Source organism: Thunnus maccoyii, chromosome 19 (assembly GCF_910596095.1).
Source record: "Thunnus maccoyii chromosome 19, fThuMac1.1, whole genome shotgun sequence".
In the NCBI taxonomy this organism is placed as follows: Eukaryota; Metazoa; Chordata; class Actinopteri; order Scombriformes; family Scombridae; genus Thunnus; species Thunnus maccoyii.
In genome coordinates, this window is record NC_056551.1 from 22,968,996 (window position 1) to 22,987,043 (window position 18,048).

Sequence of the window (18,048 nt, forward strand, 5' to 3'; positions counted from 1 at the left end):
CACTTGTCATAATACCTTCCCACTTATAGTAAGGTATTGTCACAAAGCATAGCACGCTTCAGCGGCTGGTAATTTCAGTGATAAAATGTAATGGAAGGACATTTCAAGCTTCACTAAATGTGATTATTTGGCACCATAATCAAGGAAGCTTTGGAAATAAATCCACAATCCCTTATTTCTGTTAAACGGTGGATACAGTTGTACTACAAACACATTGCTGCAAAGTCACATGACCTAGTTTAGATGTTTTTAAGGAGACTCATTGGCTATATTATGCTCACATTTCTTTCCACCTCCATAGATATTTCTAGTGATTCTGAAACCTTAATCACAGTTTCTGCTCCATGTATCAAATCATGGCTCATTTTGGTTGACTGGCAAAATCTAGAATAATCATAACTTACTCTAAATCAATCAAAAGGGTTAATACTTGTCTTACATACTGGTCTTTATATGTAAAAATAGCAAGTGGGAACGTATGAGCTACACCTGCTTTCAGAGTTTTAGTATTCTGAGACTCACTCAGGTCTTTGGGTTCCTGTAGGGAAAACAGACAGCTCCTCTGATCACTGTAATCTTTCAAAAACAAACAAGTACTGTGATTAAAGTATGAGGATCCTGGGATGTCAAGTAGATCTCGGTACCCAGCTGAGCGTCGCCGACTATTTCAAGACATCACAAGCACGAGAGTGTTGAGTAGTTGCTCAGTTTCAAGACATTTATTCACGTTTTAGACAAAACATTGTGCTGCCCTAGCATACCTATTTGTTTCCATAAAGCATCTGATCTCAAATACCAGATTTAAGAGCATGCAAAATGAACAATCTGAATACATTGTTACTAGTTAATGAACAATTAGGCTTAAAGGGGGGACATTTATTTTTGCTAAAGTGCAATAACAACATTATGCAGGCTGCAAACACTGCTATACAAGTACACAGTTGTCTTAATCAAAAGTTAAGTAGTACTCATTGAAAAGCAGTGACGTGAGTCCCACATGTTCAAAGACTGAATGGTCTTTATCACCCGATAAACAAGTGGAGCGTATTTTGTCTACAAAAATAATATTAAACAGGATGCAGTATAAACAAGGTAAACCTGATGTCCTATGTGTGTTGTATGAGAAAAAAGCTGAAATGTTCCCTGCAATGCTGTAAAAGTACATTCCTCCCTAACCCTCTATTTATCACGACTAGGCTGAAGGATTCTTAACTCATAACATGAAGAGGGCAGTAATTTCCGCACATATAAAACACGATCTCTGCAGAATGGAAAAGCTCAGAAGAAGGAATTTACTCATGTTCTGTCAGTAGGCTGAATGCGTTCTTGGCTCTTTTTTTATGATTAGGTGTTTTACAATATGTTTTGCCCTAGATGTGTGGGGGTTCTTCATTTCATGGTCCAGTCTCCAGGCCCTCGTCTCTCACCGCTCCAGAGCCGTTAGTCACAGTAAAGTGCCTTCAACCCCATCCTTGTCTCTTCATTCCAGCTTTGCCGGGGATTTGACATTAAGAAATGGGTGTAGAGATTGTTATCGCGCCATATGGTTGCCCTTCCTTGGAAAAAACGTGAGGCTGAAATTGAAATAATGCATCTCAATGATACAAATACATTCGCATCTTACACATATTAGATTGGCTAAGGTGTGGTTTTTAAATATATAAATACCCGAGTGGATCATGAGTGCTCCTCAGCGCTGCCGCTGAAGGAGCGGCTCCGGATGTGGTTCCTTAACTGCTCGATCAGCTCTGGGTTCTGCTGCTGGATCTGCTGGGCAAACTGTTGTCCTCTGACAAAAGAGATGAGATGACTTTGATTACCTGCTGAATTGCTTTCCACCGGAACAATAGTTCACACAAAGGAAGACGAGGAGTAGTTTTTCCACATACAGTAAAATAACACAACGCTGTAAGGTATCTCACTGTGTCTGCTCTTATCTTCTCACATTGTGGACACATACAGCGCAGATGCAAATCGATATAAAATGAGTAAAGCTGGATTTCCTGGGATAAAATATTATCAAAAGAGGCACTGTTTGGACTTGTTTCAGCTCGTCTCCCACTACAACATATTTTTGAAAAATGCCTGTTGCAGTGAATGAGAGAGGAAGGTCTGTATCGAATTTCTCTGCATTTGATGCCAGAGTGATGTCAGAGTATTTGCAGAGAGGTACTGTAACATCACAAATTGGGCTGGGAACCCTGGGTACCAGAGATAAAATATTACACACGACGTCGATATAATTTTGATGACATTGTTTCAGAAATTGCTTAAATATTTGCACTTTCTTACCAAGAGTATCAATAATCACTCTCATGTCTACGCAGTAAATATGAAGCTTCCGCCAGCAGCTGGTTAGCTTAGCTTAGCATTAAGACCGGAAACAGGGGGAAACAGCTAGCCTGGCTCTGTGCAACGGTTACAAAATCTGCCTGCAAGCACCTCACGAATTAACATGTTATGATGTTATCTTGTTTGTTGAATTTGTACAAACACCAAAATCTAAAAATAGAAAATTGTGGTTTTACGGTGGCACGAAACTCCAGTAAGTCACCGAGAAACCACAATGAGTCATTTTAACACTTTGGTTTTTGTTGCCTCATATTTACCATAAAGACATGAGAGTGTTATCAATTTTCCAAAATATTGAATTATTCCTGAAATGAAATGCTTCACGATAAATAGTAGCTATATAAACATGAAGAAATAATGATGTAATGAAACAATCCTTTCAGTCATTTTAATTCTGAGTTGAGTGTACTCACGCTTCAATCAAGCTGGAAATGTCTGACAGTCCGCCGACTCCCGCCGCAGGACCCCCGACCGCATTGGACATCATTCCTGACATACTGACCACACAGAGAGGCAGTGACAGTGAGCCAAAGAATGTTCACACATAAGCAAAATCACGTAGCGCTACGCCTGAAAGCTAACTTAAATGCAATCAAATACAGATGACACTCACAGTTGTTGTACTTGTTGGTTCTGCATCACGCTTGCAGCCTGTAAAACAGAAAAAAAGGACAATTCATTTCTGAGTTATATTTGGTAGTTCTGTGAGAAAAAAAAAACAATGTACTGTTTGTGCGGTGCTTTGAGCCCTCGTTGTACATACACAGCTGTCTGATTTACTGTAGATGTGTCAGATCAGTGGTGCTGCAATAAAACTCTGGCATGCCTGAAGAGGCGTTCTTGGCCTGGCAAACGTTCCCTTGTGTCATCATATAACAAGTCAGGATTCTCTGGGCCCAGACATGGTCCTTTCCACTAGACATCAACACCGGTTGATTAATAGGCTAACTGTCACTCACAGGACTAATTAGGGAAAATATCTGGTCTATCCTTGCCAGAGCCAAAACAAGCATAAGACACCTGTCTTCTAGAGAAATGGTACGTTTACACTACACAGCTAGGCTTTTTATGTACTGTACAGTGCACATATAAGGAGTCGTACTCTTACCATGCTGATGAAGGCAGGGTTGTTGATTAAACTAGCCATGTCAAAACCCAATCCGGCAGCTATCTGCGGCACATGATCACAGACAAAGGTTAAAACAGCTTGGTAATATGTGTGAGCTTTAACAGGCTGTACAGTGTGTGTTCCCTAATAAAATAACTGATAGCTTTTTTTTTTTTTAAACTTACTGGGCTAGTTGCTTCTTTCTGCTTCTGCTCTGCAATCTTCAGGTTGGATTTGTAGGTATCATTCTCGGGGTCTAATACCAAAGCTTTCTTGAAATAGGAAATTGCCTCTGGATACTTGTTCATCGCTGTCAAAGCCAATCTAGAGTCACAAAGGAGAAGGGCAGACACGAAACTATAAAACCTGTTTAGCCTCTAAAACGCCACAAATGGCATTTCCAGTATTTTCTATCTAACTCACCCCATCCTGCCATAAGCTTTGCTGTAGGTAGGATCGATCCCGATGGCTCTCTCGCAGTCACCAGTTGCCTCTGTGTAATTTCCCAGTTTACTGTGAGCCGCGGCCCTGCAAAGTGTTAAAACCAGGACACAGAGTCTGTAGTGCTGCTTGCACTGGACTAATTGTGTTTAGATAAATAATCACTAGCAGCACTGTCCAGTCCGGTTGAAACATTACATCATGTCAGCCAGACATCACAGACAATTTCATGACATCTTCTCCTTCTCAACCTTTGCTTGTCTACTGTCTGCTGATGTATAAAATCCCCGGACCCTGATGCAAGTACAGAGTTAAGACACAACAATAGCAGTGTGAAATCATGTCAGCTTGCTGCTGTAATTACCTATTGCAGTAATACACAGCGTTTCTTAGGTCCAGATCAATGGCCTTTGTGTAGCACTCCACCGCACATCTGTAGTTCTCTTCCTTCATGTGATTGTTCCCTAAAAATCAAATATTGGATCGTTACCAGAGTTTACAGAGTCCTTTTATTTGGTGGCATTTTTTATATGCACTTCCATATATTATGTATCTGTTTTATATTCAAGCTTTGTTCTTTTACTGACATTTATTTCTTTTATTTGCACTTTATTTGCTTATATATGAACTTATTTCTTTTCATTTGCACTTGCACATTCATCTGTTTTATGTATGGGCTCAGTGCTGCTGGATATACTGTATGTGCTCCAATGTTTCTATTTCCTGTATGTCATACAGGAGGGTGGACTACATGGGTTTCTGATTTTTTATACTATAATCATTTTAATGTGGTAGGCATTTTGTGCTTATGCTTGAAAAGTGCTATATAAATAAAATCATTATTATTATTATTACACATAGAAAGACAATAGAAAATAAGTAAGGTTGATTTTTATCTTCATAAGAAATAGCCAGTAAGATTAGGTTCAGAAAATCAATGGCATTGACAATATTTCCACATTGGGCAGTTGGACAATCATTCATATAAATTATAATACAGCTGATACATACCTAATATTAACAATGTTGACATAAGATAGAAAAGTTCCTATTTTTAGCATTTTTGTGCTTTATACAAGCTATAGAAACATCAAAGATAACTGACAGGCTGTGTGCTTCTGTTTGATCCAACAAAAACATTCATTTTCCTTCAATAAATGCAAATTCTCTGAGATTAATTCCTTCCCTCAGAACTGTGAATTTAGCTATTAATATGACAGTCCGCGAGACAGAAGGAGCTGCAGAGCTCCAAAGTGTTCCTCCGTGAGGTAGCTGGCGGCCTTTCTGACCTTTCTGCTCACACACAGTCTACAAGTAATTTCCAAACTACGCTTGTACTTGTGGGTTAATTAAAAATTAAGTAGTACTGAAGCACATTAGAAGCACATAAAATTCTGTAAGTATCATCTTGAGTGCTGTCGGTTAGTCCTCTGTTCCCTCTATGCTCTAATCCACCAAAGAACATTGATCTGTTAGTAGGGATTCTACATATGGAGGCAGGTATCAACCAAGGAGGCAAACAACTGTAAAACTTCCCAGCTTTAACTTTACCTTCATTCTTAAGTTGCTCTGCTCGTTCAATGTCTTCTGGAGATGGGGAGGTCTCTGGTATGGTGATATTGTCATTCTGAGTGAAAGAAAATGAGAAGAGTCAGTGATGTTATGGGAAAACGGACCAATATTCAAGACTCTGAATCAATTGAATCCAACGACAGGACTGCATGAATGATGAAAACAACAGTTTGTGTTGTCGCTACTCTTGCTAATAAAGATTTGAGCAGAAAAATAAGAGTCAATGGTGTGATTTGCTTCAAAATGGCTTCTTATGATGGACATTTTGACTTGTCAGCAGGAAAAGCACAAGCGTAACACTCTTTAATAACATTACAGTGGCTCTATTCCATTTAGGTTTGCCAATAAGCCGATGCCAGTGAGACAACAAGTCAAAATGTCTGCTATGAGAGAGGTGAATGGTGTTTATTTTAGCCTAAGTCTGGTCACATATCTAAATGTATTTGTTATATCATTGGTCTCAAGGACTGTGCAGTACCCACCTTGAGCAGGGAATTAAGGAATATCTCTGTCAGAGGCTGTGGCACAGCAAGATGGCAGTCACTGGAGCTGATCTTAAAGGTGGTCTCCAGACACTGTATTGCAACTGCAGTGGATGGATGAAAAATGTCAGGATACTGTTGATTAGATCGAGCACATTTGTCAAAAAAAAAAACCCCAAGATAATAGCTGAACAATCAGTCTTATCATAGTGAGTCAGAACTTGGCTGGATCAATGTGAGATATTTCAACTGTCCTGTTACATTGGATGAAACACGCCACCACACATACTGCAAATCATACCCTGATTTCTAGCCAGTATTCCCTCTAAATCAGGATAGTGGACTAAGGAACATACTGCATATTAGTGTCATTGTGCGATGGGCAGGTCAAGAGCGGAGTGTCCTACATTTGTAAAGGTGCTCTCCAGAGTCGACCTACCTTCGAGGCTCTCCTGCTCATCAGAATTCAAAGCGCCACAATGTGTTTGATCTCGTAGGAACTGCACAATAGAGAATGCCAGGCGCTTCTCCACTGCCATTTTTTTACCTGCAAACTGCTGGACAAAGGAAGTTGTCTGGAGTGAAACAGTGAGGCACAAACACACTGAATTATTAATTCATAGATGGTTATTATTTATAATGTTTGGTTAGTGATTTTTAATAGTTCATTAGGCTCTGTCACAGCTTAATTATTGTGGACCGTTGGCTTGTGACACGAGTTCTTAGTTAGTTACAGCTGTAACTAATGATTATTTTCATTATGGATTCATCTGTCCATTAATATTGATTAATCGGTTAGTCGTCTGGTCTATAAAATGTAAGAAAATGGCGAAACAATGTCAATCAATGTTTCCCAGAGCCCAAGAGGTAACATCAAATGTCTTATTTTGTCCCGACCAGCAGTCCACAACCCAAAGATATTCAATTTACTGAAGAAGACTAAAGAAACCAGAAAATATTCATGTTTAAGAAGCTGGAATCACAGAATCCTGGCATTTTTTCTTTTAAAAAAATGACTCAAAGCCATTGAACGATTATCAAAACAGTTGGCGATTAATTTTCTGTGACTGGATAGATTAATTGACTAATCATTGCAGATCTATAGTTATTATCTATCTACAGCAACCACTACCACTATAAAGGATGCTGTTTGATGTCTGACCACCGAGGCATTTCCAAACATGGTGCACGGTCAAAACAAAGCAATCAAATTTAACCCTATGGGGGGTCACACATGTTTACAGATCTAAACATTGCCTCATATGTCCCATCACGTGCTGTTGCCATGCGTTGTTATGCTCGTGCAGGTCCAGCTAGCACAGCTTCTCTCCTCCCTTGGTGTGTGTTGTGTTGACACACGTATGCAGTGATGCAGGAGCTGTGATGTAATACCATAATGGGAGATGGGAGGTTTTTTTTAAATTCATGATACAGGCTTTCTATTAAACAAACAAAAAAAGAAAATACAATGCACTAGAGCAATTTCAATGTATAACACAGGCAGGTGCGCGTCATTTGTAAAAGCCTGTCTGTTGTCCGGACAACAAGGCTTCGCTGTGCAGCTTGTGTGATGATGATGGCTAAAACAGTCCCGATTCTCTGTCTACGAGGCGGTAAAAACAGCGCGAGGAGAGGAAACACAGGTCAAGCTCAGACTTAAAAACATTATCAAGCCAATTTATCAGTAATATTATGTCAAAGGATGCTATTCAGTGTCCCCCTCCACATCCCGCCCACCTACCTGAGCTCTTATCCAGCTGTCTGCCACTACCGCGTCATGAGGACTTGTGTCGGATTGATCTCACATCCTCCTCGGCGCATGCGCGTCGGCAACGGAAATCATGAGGAGCACTTTCCACACGCTCACGAGCTACTGGAGCTGCTGCTGCTGCTGGTGCTGCTGGTACTGCTGGGACAGAGCCACAGTAAGAGGAGAAGAAAGTGTGTTTTTTGCACGAAAAAACGCATGAAACCGCCGGCATGTTTACGTTAAGAGTTGCAGTCTGCCGAACGCTTTGCAGGTATGCTTCAGGATCAACAACTGCCGTGTTAACTCTGTTTGTTTTACACCTGTGCGACAGATTAGTGGAGGGTCAACCTGCCTACATTCAACTAACCTTAATGACTGATCTTTAGTTACACGTTTACTTGTTTGTTTGGATCTCTTAGAGCTATAGTGTCCCAAAGAGTCCATATTAAAATGACAATAAAAACATTTTCAGCATGCACATGCATCATATACAGTGTTCTTATAAATACCTGCACACACAAGTTACATAGCTATGTAGCTACACATAGATCTAAACTAATGCACACAAACTGACAAAGCAAAGTAGAGCTCCAATAATTATTATTAGTCGATTAATCGATTGACAGAAAATGAATTGCCAACTAGTTTGGTAATCGATTAATCATTTTGAGTGATCTTTTAAGAAAACATGTCCAAATTCTTTAATTTCAGCTCCTCAAATATGAGTATATTCTGGTTTATTTAGTATTCTATGATTATTAACTAAATTTGGATTCTGGATTGTGGACCGTTGGGCAGGACTAAAGACTTTTGAGGACGTCACCTTTGGCTTTTGGAAACAGTGATTGACATCTCTCACAATTTTTGGACATTTTATAGACCAATTAACTAATTGATTAATCGATAATGAAAATAATGTTTAGTCAGCCTTAGTTGGCAGCCTCAATAAGAACTTTCAGTCTATCCATCACTTATATTATACATGTTGTAAACACCTTTTTATTGAGTTTCATAGTTGAATTGTTCTGGAAATAAAGGCCTATCTGCCCATTACAGTTTTTATCCTTTGAAATATTTTAATCTCTATCCCTTAAATGATCTTTAAGTTTTGTTTTATGCTGCACCTGCTAATCATAAAAAGGTATCAGAGTGATAGCTGTCATTTCTTGCCCCTTAGCGCTCTAAAAATCACTGAGCTGTTTATAAGTCTTGGCTGTGATTTGACATAGTGGCTTTTATGAACATCTTTTGAAAGGCTTCCGCTGCCTGGTCATGAAACACTACACTGAGCGGACATGGGGAAAGGTCACCGCTTAGCATGGAAAAAATGCAGAGCACGTCAAAGTTTATTGCTTATAGTACCAGCTGTTATGTCAGTCCAGTCTGACAGTTTTGATAGGAACTGCAACACTGCTTTAAACTTAGAAGTTAAACTGGAATATTTCATTTTTACAGCGTCTCTAAACCTTTCCTGAGAATGACCATCCAGAATGGGTCTGCCATATCTGCCAGAGACTGCTCTCAGGCAGGAAATAAAAGAAACACACTGAGATGGAACCTGTCTCCAGATGAGATCAGGACCAACACAGACAGCCTGATTAACAGAGTAAAGAAGGTCTATGATGTCATTGGATCCCTAAACATAGAAAATGTGTCAGTTGAAAACACCCTGAAACCCTTGGCTAATGCGAAGCTGGATTATGCATGTAAGTCTTTAGAGGAGATATTCTATATATTTCTAATTGTCAGTAATCACATGAATAGACCAAAACTAACAATGAATTTATCCTACTAACAAGTGATGAGTGATATATCTTATTCCTCTATGCTGTAGAGCATTCATTGTTGTCCAAAAACTATTAAAAACATATAAATGAGCCACCACCGACACACTAGGTGACATAGACTCTGTAGTTTTAAGTCAATCCCATCTATACCTAAATATTAACTATAGCACTAAATGTGTATTATTCCATCAGTGAAAATAGTCCCCAATAAATATGTTATTTACCCTTTTGAGTACAGTTTTCTAAAATCTACCAGCATCTGCTGAAACTATATATTTGGGATTTATCTTTGGGGATATTTTATTGGGATATTTGCTTTTCTGAAGATTTAGATCTTTAATAGGAACACAAGTGTAGAGAATTTTGGAAAGTGTTTGGAGATTGACTAACACATTGTTGGTTTTGGTCTTTTCATGGGATTTGTTGACAAGAAGAAAAAAAATATATAGAAAAACAGCCTTATCCTAAAAATATATCAGGCTAATTTTCTTCAAATAAGACCCTATTTGCTACATATCATTGTCACATTCACAGTGTCTTTTCTGTTCATTCTATGTCCTTAGCATCTCGCCATGCTCTTGATTTCCCCCAGTATGTTTGTTCATCTAAGGAGGTTCGGTCTGCAAGCACAGAGGCAGACAAGAAACTGTCTGAGTTTGATGTGGAGATAAGTATGAGGGAGGATGTGTTCAAGCGAATTACTGCCTTGCAGGTACACCTGATGTCACACTTCCTTTCCACATCACTCACAACACGTGGGAGGTGAAGGATAACATAAAAACAGTTCTTTAAGCACGTGTCTAGTTCACTTAGATAATGAATGAGGTGTTAGTAATCTTAATCTAAAAGATGTGGCTTTGAAGCTAATTAAGTCTAATGTGTGAGGATTTGATGCATTTATCACAGTAACTATGCCAATGATAGATTACTTTCACATTTTTATGTCAGCCAGGGGGCAGCAGGTTCTGGACGTGCAAAATTGTGTTTTACAGTAAGATCAAGGATACTATATCCTCATTTGACCCCACCACTGGTTCTTATTTAGCCTGGAAAAGAAATGTAATCTCATCTAATCATTGGTAGCCAAAGCCATATGCTCTTCCACACAGCACTCCCTGACTGACATATTGCATTAGTAGATGAATAAGTTTGGCAAAATTGCCTTAGTTGTTCCTTTTATGAAATAGCTTGTCTCTATTATTTGATTATTTTTTGACAGGAAAAGTATCAAGAAAACCTCTCCCCAGAAGAAAAGAGATTCTTAGACAGACTTGTTACATTAGGCAAGAGGAACGGATTGCACCTGTCTAAAGATATTCAAGAGGTAATGCAATATGTGAGCTGATTATATAAATTACAGTCATTTGATTTTTTTGCATATAAATTGCAGTTATATTACAATTAATAAGTTTGATTCTAGATATTTGATAAATAAGCATTTCTGTTTATTCTCAATGTATCGTAAGAGAAATAAACATGTTTTCTCAGAGTTAAAAGAATCAGAATATTGCCTTAACTTATATTTAGTTGTGTAGAGTTAGTTTGTGTATAAAAAAAGACCAGGCAATCAGTCTTGGAGTAGTAGTAGGTTTCAGTCTTGTGTTTTGAAGATTGATTGTGGGGCTACTCTTGTTAGCATTTGGATCACAAGTTCTGCTTAAAATGCCTGAATAATCATGTCACATAATAGAAATCTAATACGATTTGTCTGCTCCTTTTCTCTCCCAAGGAAATAAAAAGAACTTCCAAGCTTATCAGTGAACTCTCCATAGAGTTCAACAAGAATCTGAATGAGGACAATACTTTCCTTGTGTTTTCTGAGCGTGAATTGGGTAAGCTCATATGCATAAAAATCAGACTGATGGACTCCTTTTGACTATTTTCACTCATGTTGTTTGTCCTCTTCTGTTAAGGTGGACTGGCAGATAGCTATCTCAATGGACTGGAGATGACAGCAGATGGACGGTATAAAGTGACACTTGAATATCCCCATTACTACCCCCTGATGAAGAGGTGTTACATTCCTGAGACCAGGAGGAGGATGGAAACGGCTTTTCACAGCAGGTGTAAAGAGGTAACTGGAGTCTGATAATGAATCTGTGTATCCGACACTTTCCTGACCACAGCAAGTCTTGTTTTGCACTTCTGTTAATGCTTATACAGCTGACAACTGAACTACAATTTTTTAGATTTCCATGAAATCAAAACCCATTTTTGATATTATGTACGGTCTGCTTTTTTTCACCAATAGCCAATGTAATTGCCTCTCTGTATAGTAGTTTTCATTGTAGGTGGCTGCGTCTGCCATACCTACACTGGATTCAAATTATCTTCACACACTTTGCAGGAAATGATACATGCATGTAATTCAGTTTTATTGTAATTTTATCTCATTGATATCAGCTTCACTATTTCCTGTTCACTCTCCTACAGCCATATTGGAGCTGTTTTAAGTTACTCCTAATGTGAACCTAATGTTTCCTACTGCCGCTAACACATTAAAGGATAGGTTCACAATTTTTCAAGTCTGGTGCCCATATGAACACTGAAAGAGGTTTTCCTGCATAGTTTCTTCTGCAATGTTTATCTACATATCTTATTCTACAGCCTTTCTCTTTTCCAGGTAAACACAGCGATCCTTGAACAGTTAATACAACTGAGAGCAAAAGTTGCAGAATTACTGGGTTACAGTAGCCATGCAAACTATGTGCTGGAGATTAACATGGCCAAGAATGCAAGCAATGTGTCTGACTTTCTAGGTATGACCCCCTCAACCCTCCAGCATGCATGCACATTCATTCATTCAAACCTTTATTTAGACAGGGTAGGCCTGTGAGAAAAAGCTCCATCTATTTACAAGAACATCTTGATTACAATACAGAAATAATATAATATAATATAATATAATATAATATAATATAATATAATATAATATAAAAAGCAAATATGAACAGATAAGCAAATATGAACAGATAAGCAATATAAAATATAAGAAGCAATAAAAGCAATATATAAAAGCAATAAAACACATAATATGAAATATATTAAGCCAAAAAAAGCAATATGTGCATATAAAAATGAAAGATTAATTAAAACGCATGCATTCACACTGCCTTATGTCAACTATTAGAGATTAAAAATGATTAAAAGGGATTAGCTTATCTAATTTTACTGTCTTCTGAAAGTTGTTCCACTTGTATGGAGTGTAATATTTAAAAACCAATTTCCGAATCTCACTGCTGACACATTGATTTTCAAGGACCAAATAGTCTTGGGACCTAGTGCAGTGTGAAATTGAAGTATAGTTAATAAAGACATGTATGGTACCCAGAAAGTTTGCCAAGGAGAGCTTTGGAGCTTTATAAATAGAGTGCAGTGCCGTTCTTTTCTCACTGCCAACGACTGCCTCCCAACTTTCTGATACAGAATCCAATGAGATCTAAAGCCATCTGCAGTTATAAACCTTAGGGCCGAACGATAGACTGAATCAAGAGGTTTAAGAATAAAAGCAGGAGAGTGTATATAAATTACATCGCCATAGTCCATAACAGATAAAAAAGGATGGCTGCATACATTTTGTTTTATCTGAGTTTAATAGTTGTTTAAGATCAAACATTGTTTACTGCACCGCACAGAAATCGATATGCAATATTTGAACGACCTGGGGAACAGAGGGCGCTATTGTATAGATAATAGTGTCGTCCGCGTATACATGAATTGTGCTGTTTGTCACTTTTTCACGTAGTTCTTTTATGAAAATTGTGAATAAATGTGGGCCTAAAATGGAACCCTGTGGCACACCTTTGTTAACACTCGTAAAGCTTGACATATAGCCATCAGCAACAACAGCTTGAGCCTGGGATAAATCAATAAAAAGGGCGACACAATCCTGCCTGTTCTAACCGATCTAATGCACTAGCAGCATCATTCAAGACTTTTGATGCTGCCGTCACAGTACTATGCATAGTACTATAAATTACTGTAAGATTTTAAAATGGAGTATTGAGCTAAGAGTGTTATCACCTAAACATTTACCAGTGTCCCTAATATGTTACCAAGACTTGAAAGTGTAGAATGGACTGGCCCCCTTTATGTAAAGGTGGAACGTAGGGTGACTTCCTAATGTCAGCGATGCTTCCTGTTACCACAGTCATAAAAATATAAGTTAAGGACTGAACTAAAAATGGATCTGCTAATAATAAAAACTTTCTGCGTCATTTAAGATGGAAGATTCACACCATCTGATAACAGCTTTGCATTGCCAAAGGAAACTTTAACAGACAGATAGAAGTATATGAGAGAGAAATGTGACACCCGTTCCTCTGGCATGTAGTGTATAGTATGTTTCACTGCATGCCTCTTGTATATACTGTAACATACAGTAATTTATGGCTCGTGAAGGCATGTGGCACACGTGGTTATATACAGTATTTCAAAGTGGAAAGTGACTGGATGAGTGTGGCCAGTATTTTGTTAGTAAAAGAATCTGTAGTATAACTTCTGTATAAATTTGTAAGACATAATTAACAGTAAAAAATGTATAGAATGTAATAGTGGGAGTCATGATTTTGTGATTGGATTAGAAATTAGATATCTAACGTACATAACATCTAACATACTGAATTTTACCTCACAAATGGTTCATATAGACATGGTCAGTCAGAACATAAACACAATCCTGATCTAAATATGTAACAAAAGTAAAATCTATATATTATAGACTTTGTATACAGTACAAAATATAATTGTTTTAGATTTAAAAATATTCCACTCTGATCTGTTGTATGTGAGACATCTAGGAAAAAGACATATATGACAAAAAGAAAAAACAGTTTGTCCTTTAACCATGAAGATTTTCTTTACACACTTCACAGATGCATTCTGTGAAACTCTGAAGCCCATTGGGATCAAGGAGAGGAAATATATTCTTGCACTAAAAAAGAGGGAGTGCTTGATGAAGGGCTACCGTTTTGACGGACAGATCAACGCCTGGGACTTGCCCTACTACATGAACCAAGTGGAGCGGTGCAAGTTTGCTGTAAACAAGGACAAACTGATCGAGTATTTCCCGCTTGACGTGGTGACAGAAGGACTGTTGGGTATCTACCAGGAGCTGCTGGGTCTCACGTTCACAGAGGTGAAACATGCCCATGTGTGGCATGAAGATGTCAAGCTTTTCTCAGCTTGTGACACTGAAACAGGAGAGGAGGTTGGCCACTTCTACCTGGACTTGCATCCAAGGTAGAATGTCACACTTGTTGTGGAAGGAAAATAAATATTTCTCACACATGTGCATAAAAGTGATAAGATCAGCTCATCTGCAAACACAAAAAACAGTTAAATTGAAGAGTGGAGCAATTAGAGACTAGTGCTCCTGATCTTTATGTCATTTGTGTTAATGTTCAGATTTCAGTCTGGCTGTGACAACTGAAACCATCTCTTCCACCAGGGAAGGAAAGTTTGGCCATGCAGCCTGTTTTGGGCTCCAACCAGGCTGCAGAGGGCCTGATGGGAAACGCAGGCTTCCAGTGGCAGCCATGGTGGCCAACTTTACCAAGCCCAGAAAAGGTTGTCCCTCCCTCCTCCAACACCATGAACTGGAGACTTATTTTCATGAGTTTGGTCATGTGATGCATGAGCTCTGCTCCAAGGTGATTATTCCACCAGCAGTTTCATTATATATTTGTATAGTGTGTTGTGTATTAATTAGAATAAGAGAGCCTGAACTTTTCCCATGTGTGTATCAGACCACTTTTTCAGAATTCAGTGGAACCCTGGTGGAGACAGACTTTGTGGAGGTGCCCTCTCAGATGCTTGAGAATTGGGTTTGGGAAAAGGAGCCTCTGAGAAGAATGTCTCGCCACTACAGGGATGGCACCCCAATCCCAGATAATATGCTTGACAAACTCATTGCATCCAGAGTAGCCAACACCGGTCAGAAACTTGAATTTTCATTAAAAAAACATATAAAAAACCCACTCTACATCAAGAGCCTCTGTAGATGACTTGTTGACTTGTTCGTCCTCTTCAGGTATGATGAACCTGCGTCAGGTCGTCCTCAGTAAAGTGGACCAGTCACTACACAGCAGCCCTCATGCAGATACAGCTGAGGTGTTTGCGCAGCATTGCCGAGACATATTGGGTGTTCCTGCGACAGCAGGTCAGTCGTAACATAAGGAACGGTTGGGTTGAAAGGTCAATGTTTGATATTTAGTGTATATTTAGAGTTGTCTTTCAGTGGTTGTCTTTCAGTGGTTGGACTTGAGAGTATATATTTAATTGTCATTTAATTAACCTAGCTTAAAGGATAGGTTCACCATTTTTCCAAGTCTGTCCTAATACAATAGTGCTTTCTTGTTGGGATTTTTATATATGACTTGTCAGACCTTTCTGATGTGATGACAAATATTTGTTTTCTGTAGGCACCAATATGACAGCTAGTTTCAGCCACTTGGCTGGAGGATATGATGGTCAGTACTACGGCTATCTGTGGAGTGAAGTCTACTCCATGGACATTTTTTTCAATCGTTTTAAAAAGGAAGGCATCATGAATCCAAAGGTGGGTTTGATTATTACGATATCCTTTCACTTGTAAGCATACATGTCACCTTTTGTGGAAAATGTCTTTATCGGGACATGTTTTCCTTAAAACAGGTTGGAAAAGAGTACAGAAGGGTGATTCTGGAAACTGGTGGCTCTAAGGATGGCATGGACATGCTGAAGACCTTTCTTGGACGTGCACCATGCCAGGATGCATTCTTTCAGAGCAAGGGGCTCATTAAGTCACAGGAAACAAACACTGTAATTTGATGTAACCATTAGAAGTATTTTTGTCAAAACAGGGTATATTTCTCATTGTCTGGATGCAGGTCCACAAGGAAAATGAATTTGCTTTAAGTGTATTTTTACTGTGTTTTAAGTTTTTCCACTTAATTGTTACTACCTATTGGACAACAGGCCTTTTCCACAACAGACATTTTAACTTTGCAGGAAAAGCACAGGTGTTACTAATGACATTAATGATGGCTCTGTTGTATTAACATGTCCCAGTAAGACATGACGGTGTTACAGTGAGCTTGAATACACAATACCAGAACCCTGAAAATGAAGCAGCTAAATGGAATTCAGCCATCATTAATTTGATTATTTTCATCTGTGCTTTTCCTCTGTTGTGTGTGTGCACAGCTGCAAGTGATAAGTAAAGTGACAACGCATTTTGGTATTTTACAGGTCCCTTAATTTTATACTAATTACCTGGAAATTTACAGAGTAAATTGCAAGTATTTCACAGTTAATTTTTAGGACATTTTACAGAAAGGGTGGTGCAAATTAACAATCAGGAGCCCAAATATGATGACTGGTTACTTACCAACTAAACCAACTTAACACTTTCACCAAATTACACCACCCTTTCTGTATAATGCCCTTGAAATAAATTGTTAAATACCTGGAAATTACAATGAAAATTTTCTGGAATTTAAAAAATATGATTTATAAAATTCAAGGACCTGTGAAAAGCGTTACCAGGTTTTTCAGAGATTAACCCACTTCATAACCTGCAATGTGTATGCAAAGAAAGTGGCCATGGTATCTTTTGAAACCTTTGTTGTTGTCCTATTTTGCAACCCCCTCTGTTAAAGCAGATATGTTTCAATTCATGTTGTCTTAAATGATTTAAAATATGTATTTTCATGATTGAACATTCATGTCTAAGCAACAGAAATATTTGAAAATGTTAAAGGCCCTAGGCCTCCCATGTTTAAACTGCATTCAGGTAAAATGGCTCAGTAAACTTTACTGTCTTACATGTCTTAGACAATTTACAGTTCCCTCGTAATAGGCATTAGGCTATTGTGAATGACCTTTGAGATATCTCCAGATCTTTCTAATTAAGGATGTGATTAAGAAATAGTGTCATTGCCATATTTTTAAACTAGGGGGGATTCAGGGGACATCCTTATTTAAAGATATGTTTTAAGATGTATGTAAAAGACTCTACTTTGAATAATAATTTGTGTCTGATATAGTTTTTCCACACACAAAAAAGTTTAATTATCTTGTTAAAATCCTTAAAATGACATCTGTTTCTTCTACCTCATGAAAAATTCTAGAATAAAGAAATATGCAAATATATCTCATCTCAAAAGTGTAACTGCTGGACTTAAAATTGGATTTTCAGTGATCACAGAGAAACTTTCCACTTTCAGCGGATGAATATGAAAACAGCCTTCAAGTGTCAAACTCTGCACATACATCATTCTGCACAGTGAAGCTCCAAACATCCAACTGAAGGAACAAGAAGCAAAACATATTTTTGAGTGGAGGGGGACTTTGAGGAAAAATTATTATATCTACACCAGGGGGCGCCTCAGGATAGTAAATGCTGGTATGTGAGTTGAACATGGTGAAGAAAAAAAATGAATTTAATCTTTTGGAAAATAATGTCTATGCTGCGAATCACTATATCCTTTATTCATATACATTTTTTTTTTTTTTAAGAAATCCCAATTGTCGTACTTTAGAGTGCCATGACTGATCATACTGTTGTTTAAACCC

The 18,048-nt window shown here is 38.2% G+C and overlaps 2 protein-coding genes across 7 annotated transcripts; one reads left to right on the forward strand and one right to left on the reverse strand.

The window, feature by feature from the left end:
* Positions 1–692: 692 nt before the first annotated feature.
* On the reverse strand, positions 693–7,781 carry sgtb (small glutamine rich tetratricopeptide repeat co-chaperone beta). Of its 6 annotated transcripts, XM_042395422.1 has the most exons (13): positions 7,697–7,749; positions 7,213–7,333; positions 6,395–6,509; positions 5,956–6,059; positions 5,453–5,528; positions 4,266–4,365; positions 3,884–3,988; positions 3,646–3,784; positions 3,461–3,523; positions 2,966–3,003; positions 2,766–2,849; positions 1,669–1,789; positions 693–1,574 (listed from the first exon to the last, which is right to left on the reverse strand). In XM_042395422.1, exons 2-12 carry the CDS (start codon positions 7,240–7,242, stop codon positions 1,678–1,680), a joined length of 966 nt encoding a protein of 321 aa, XP_042251356.1. In that variant the 5' UTR covers positions 7,243–7,333; positions 7,697–7,749; the 3' UTR covers positions 693–1,574; positions 1,669–1,677. The 6 variants fall into 6 exon arrangements, 5 of the variants coding, with proteins under 5 accessions (XP_042251356.1, XP_042251359.1, XP_042251357.1 ...); XM_042395425.1 differs by lacking the exon at positions 7,213–7,333 and having other exon boundaries at positions 6,395–6,512; positions 7,697–7,781; XM_042395423.1 differs by lacking the exon at positions 7,213–7,333 and having other exon boundaries at positions 7,697–7,776.
* A 33-nt stretch (positions 7,782–7,814) lies between these two features.
* Positions 7,815–17,625, forward strand: nln (neurolysin (metallopeptidase M3 family)). The gene is made up of 13 exons (XM_042395420.1): positions 7,815–7,976; positions 9,161–9,411; positions 10,056–10,204; positions 10,712–10,816; positions 11,222–11,324; positions 11,406–11,566; positions 12,116–12,251; positions 14,367–14,733; positions 14,942–15,143; positions 15,240–15,426; positions 15,524–15,652; positions 15,915–16,051; positions 16,147–17,625. The coding sequence occupies exons 1-13, from the start codon at positions 7,936–7,938 to the stop codon at positions 16,300–16,302; spliced, it is 2,124 nt and encodes a 707-aa protein (XP_042251354.1). The 5' UTR covers positions 7,815–7,935; the 3' UTR covers positions 16,303–17,625.
* The last annotated feature ends 423 nt before the right edge of the window (positions 17,626–18,048 follow it).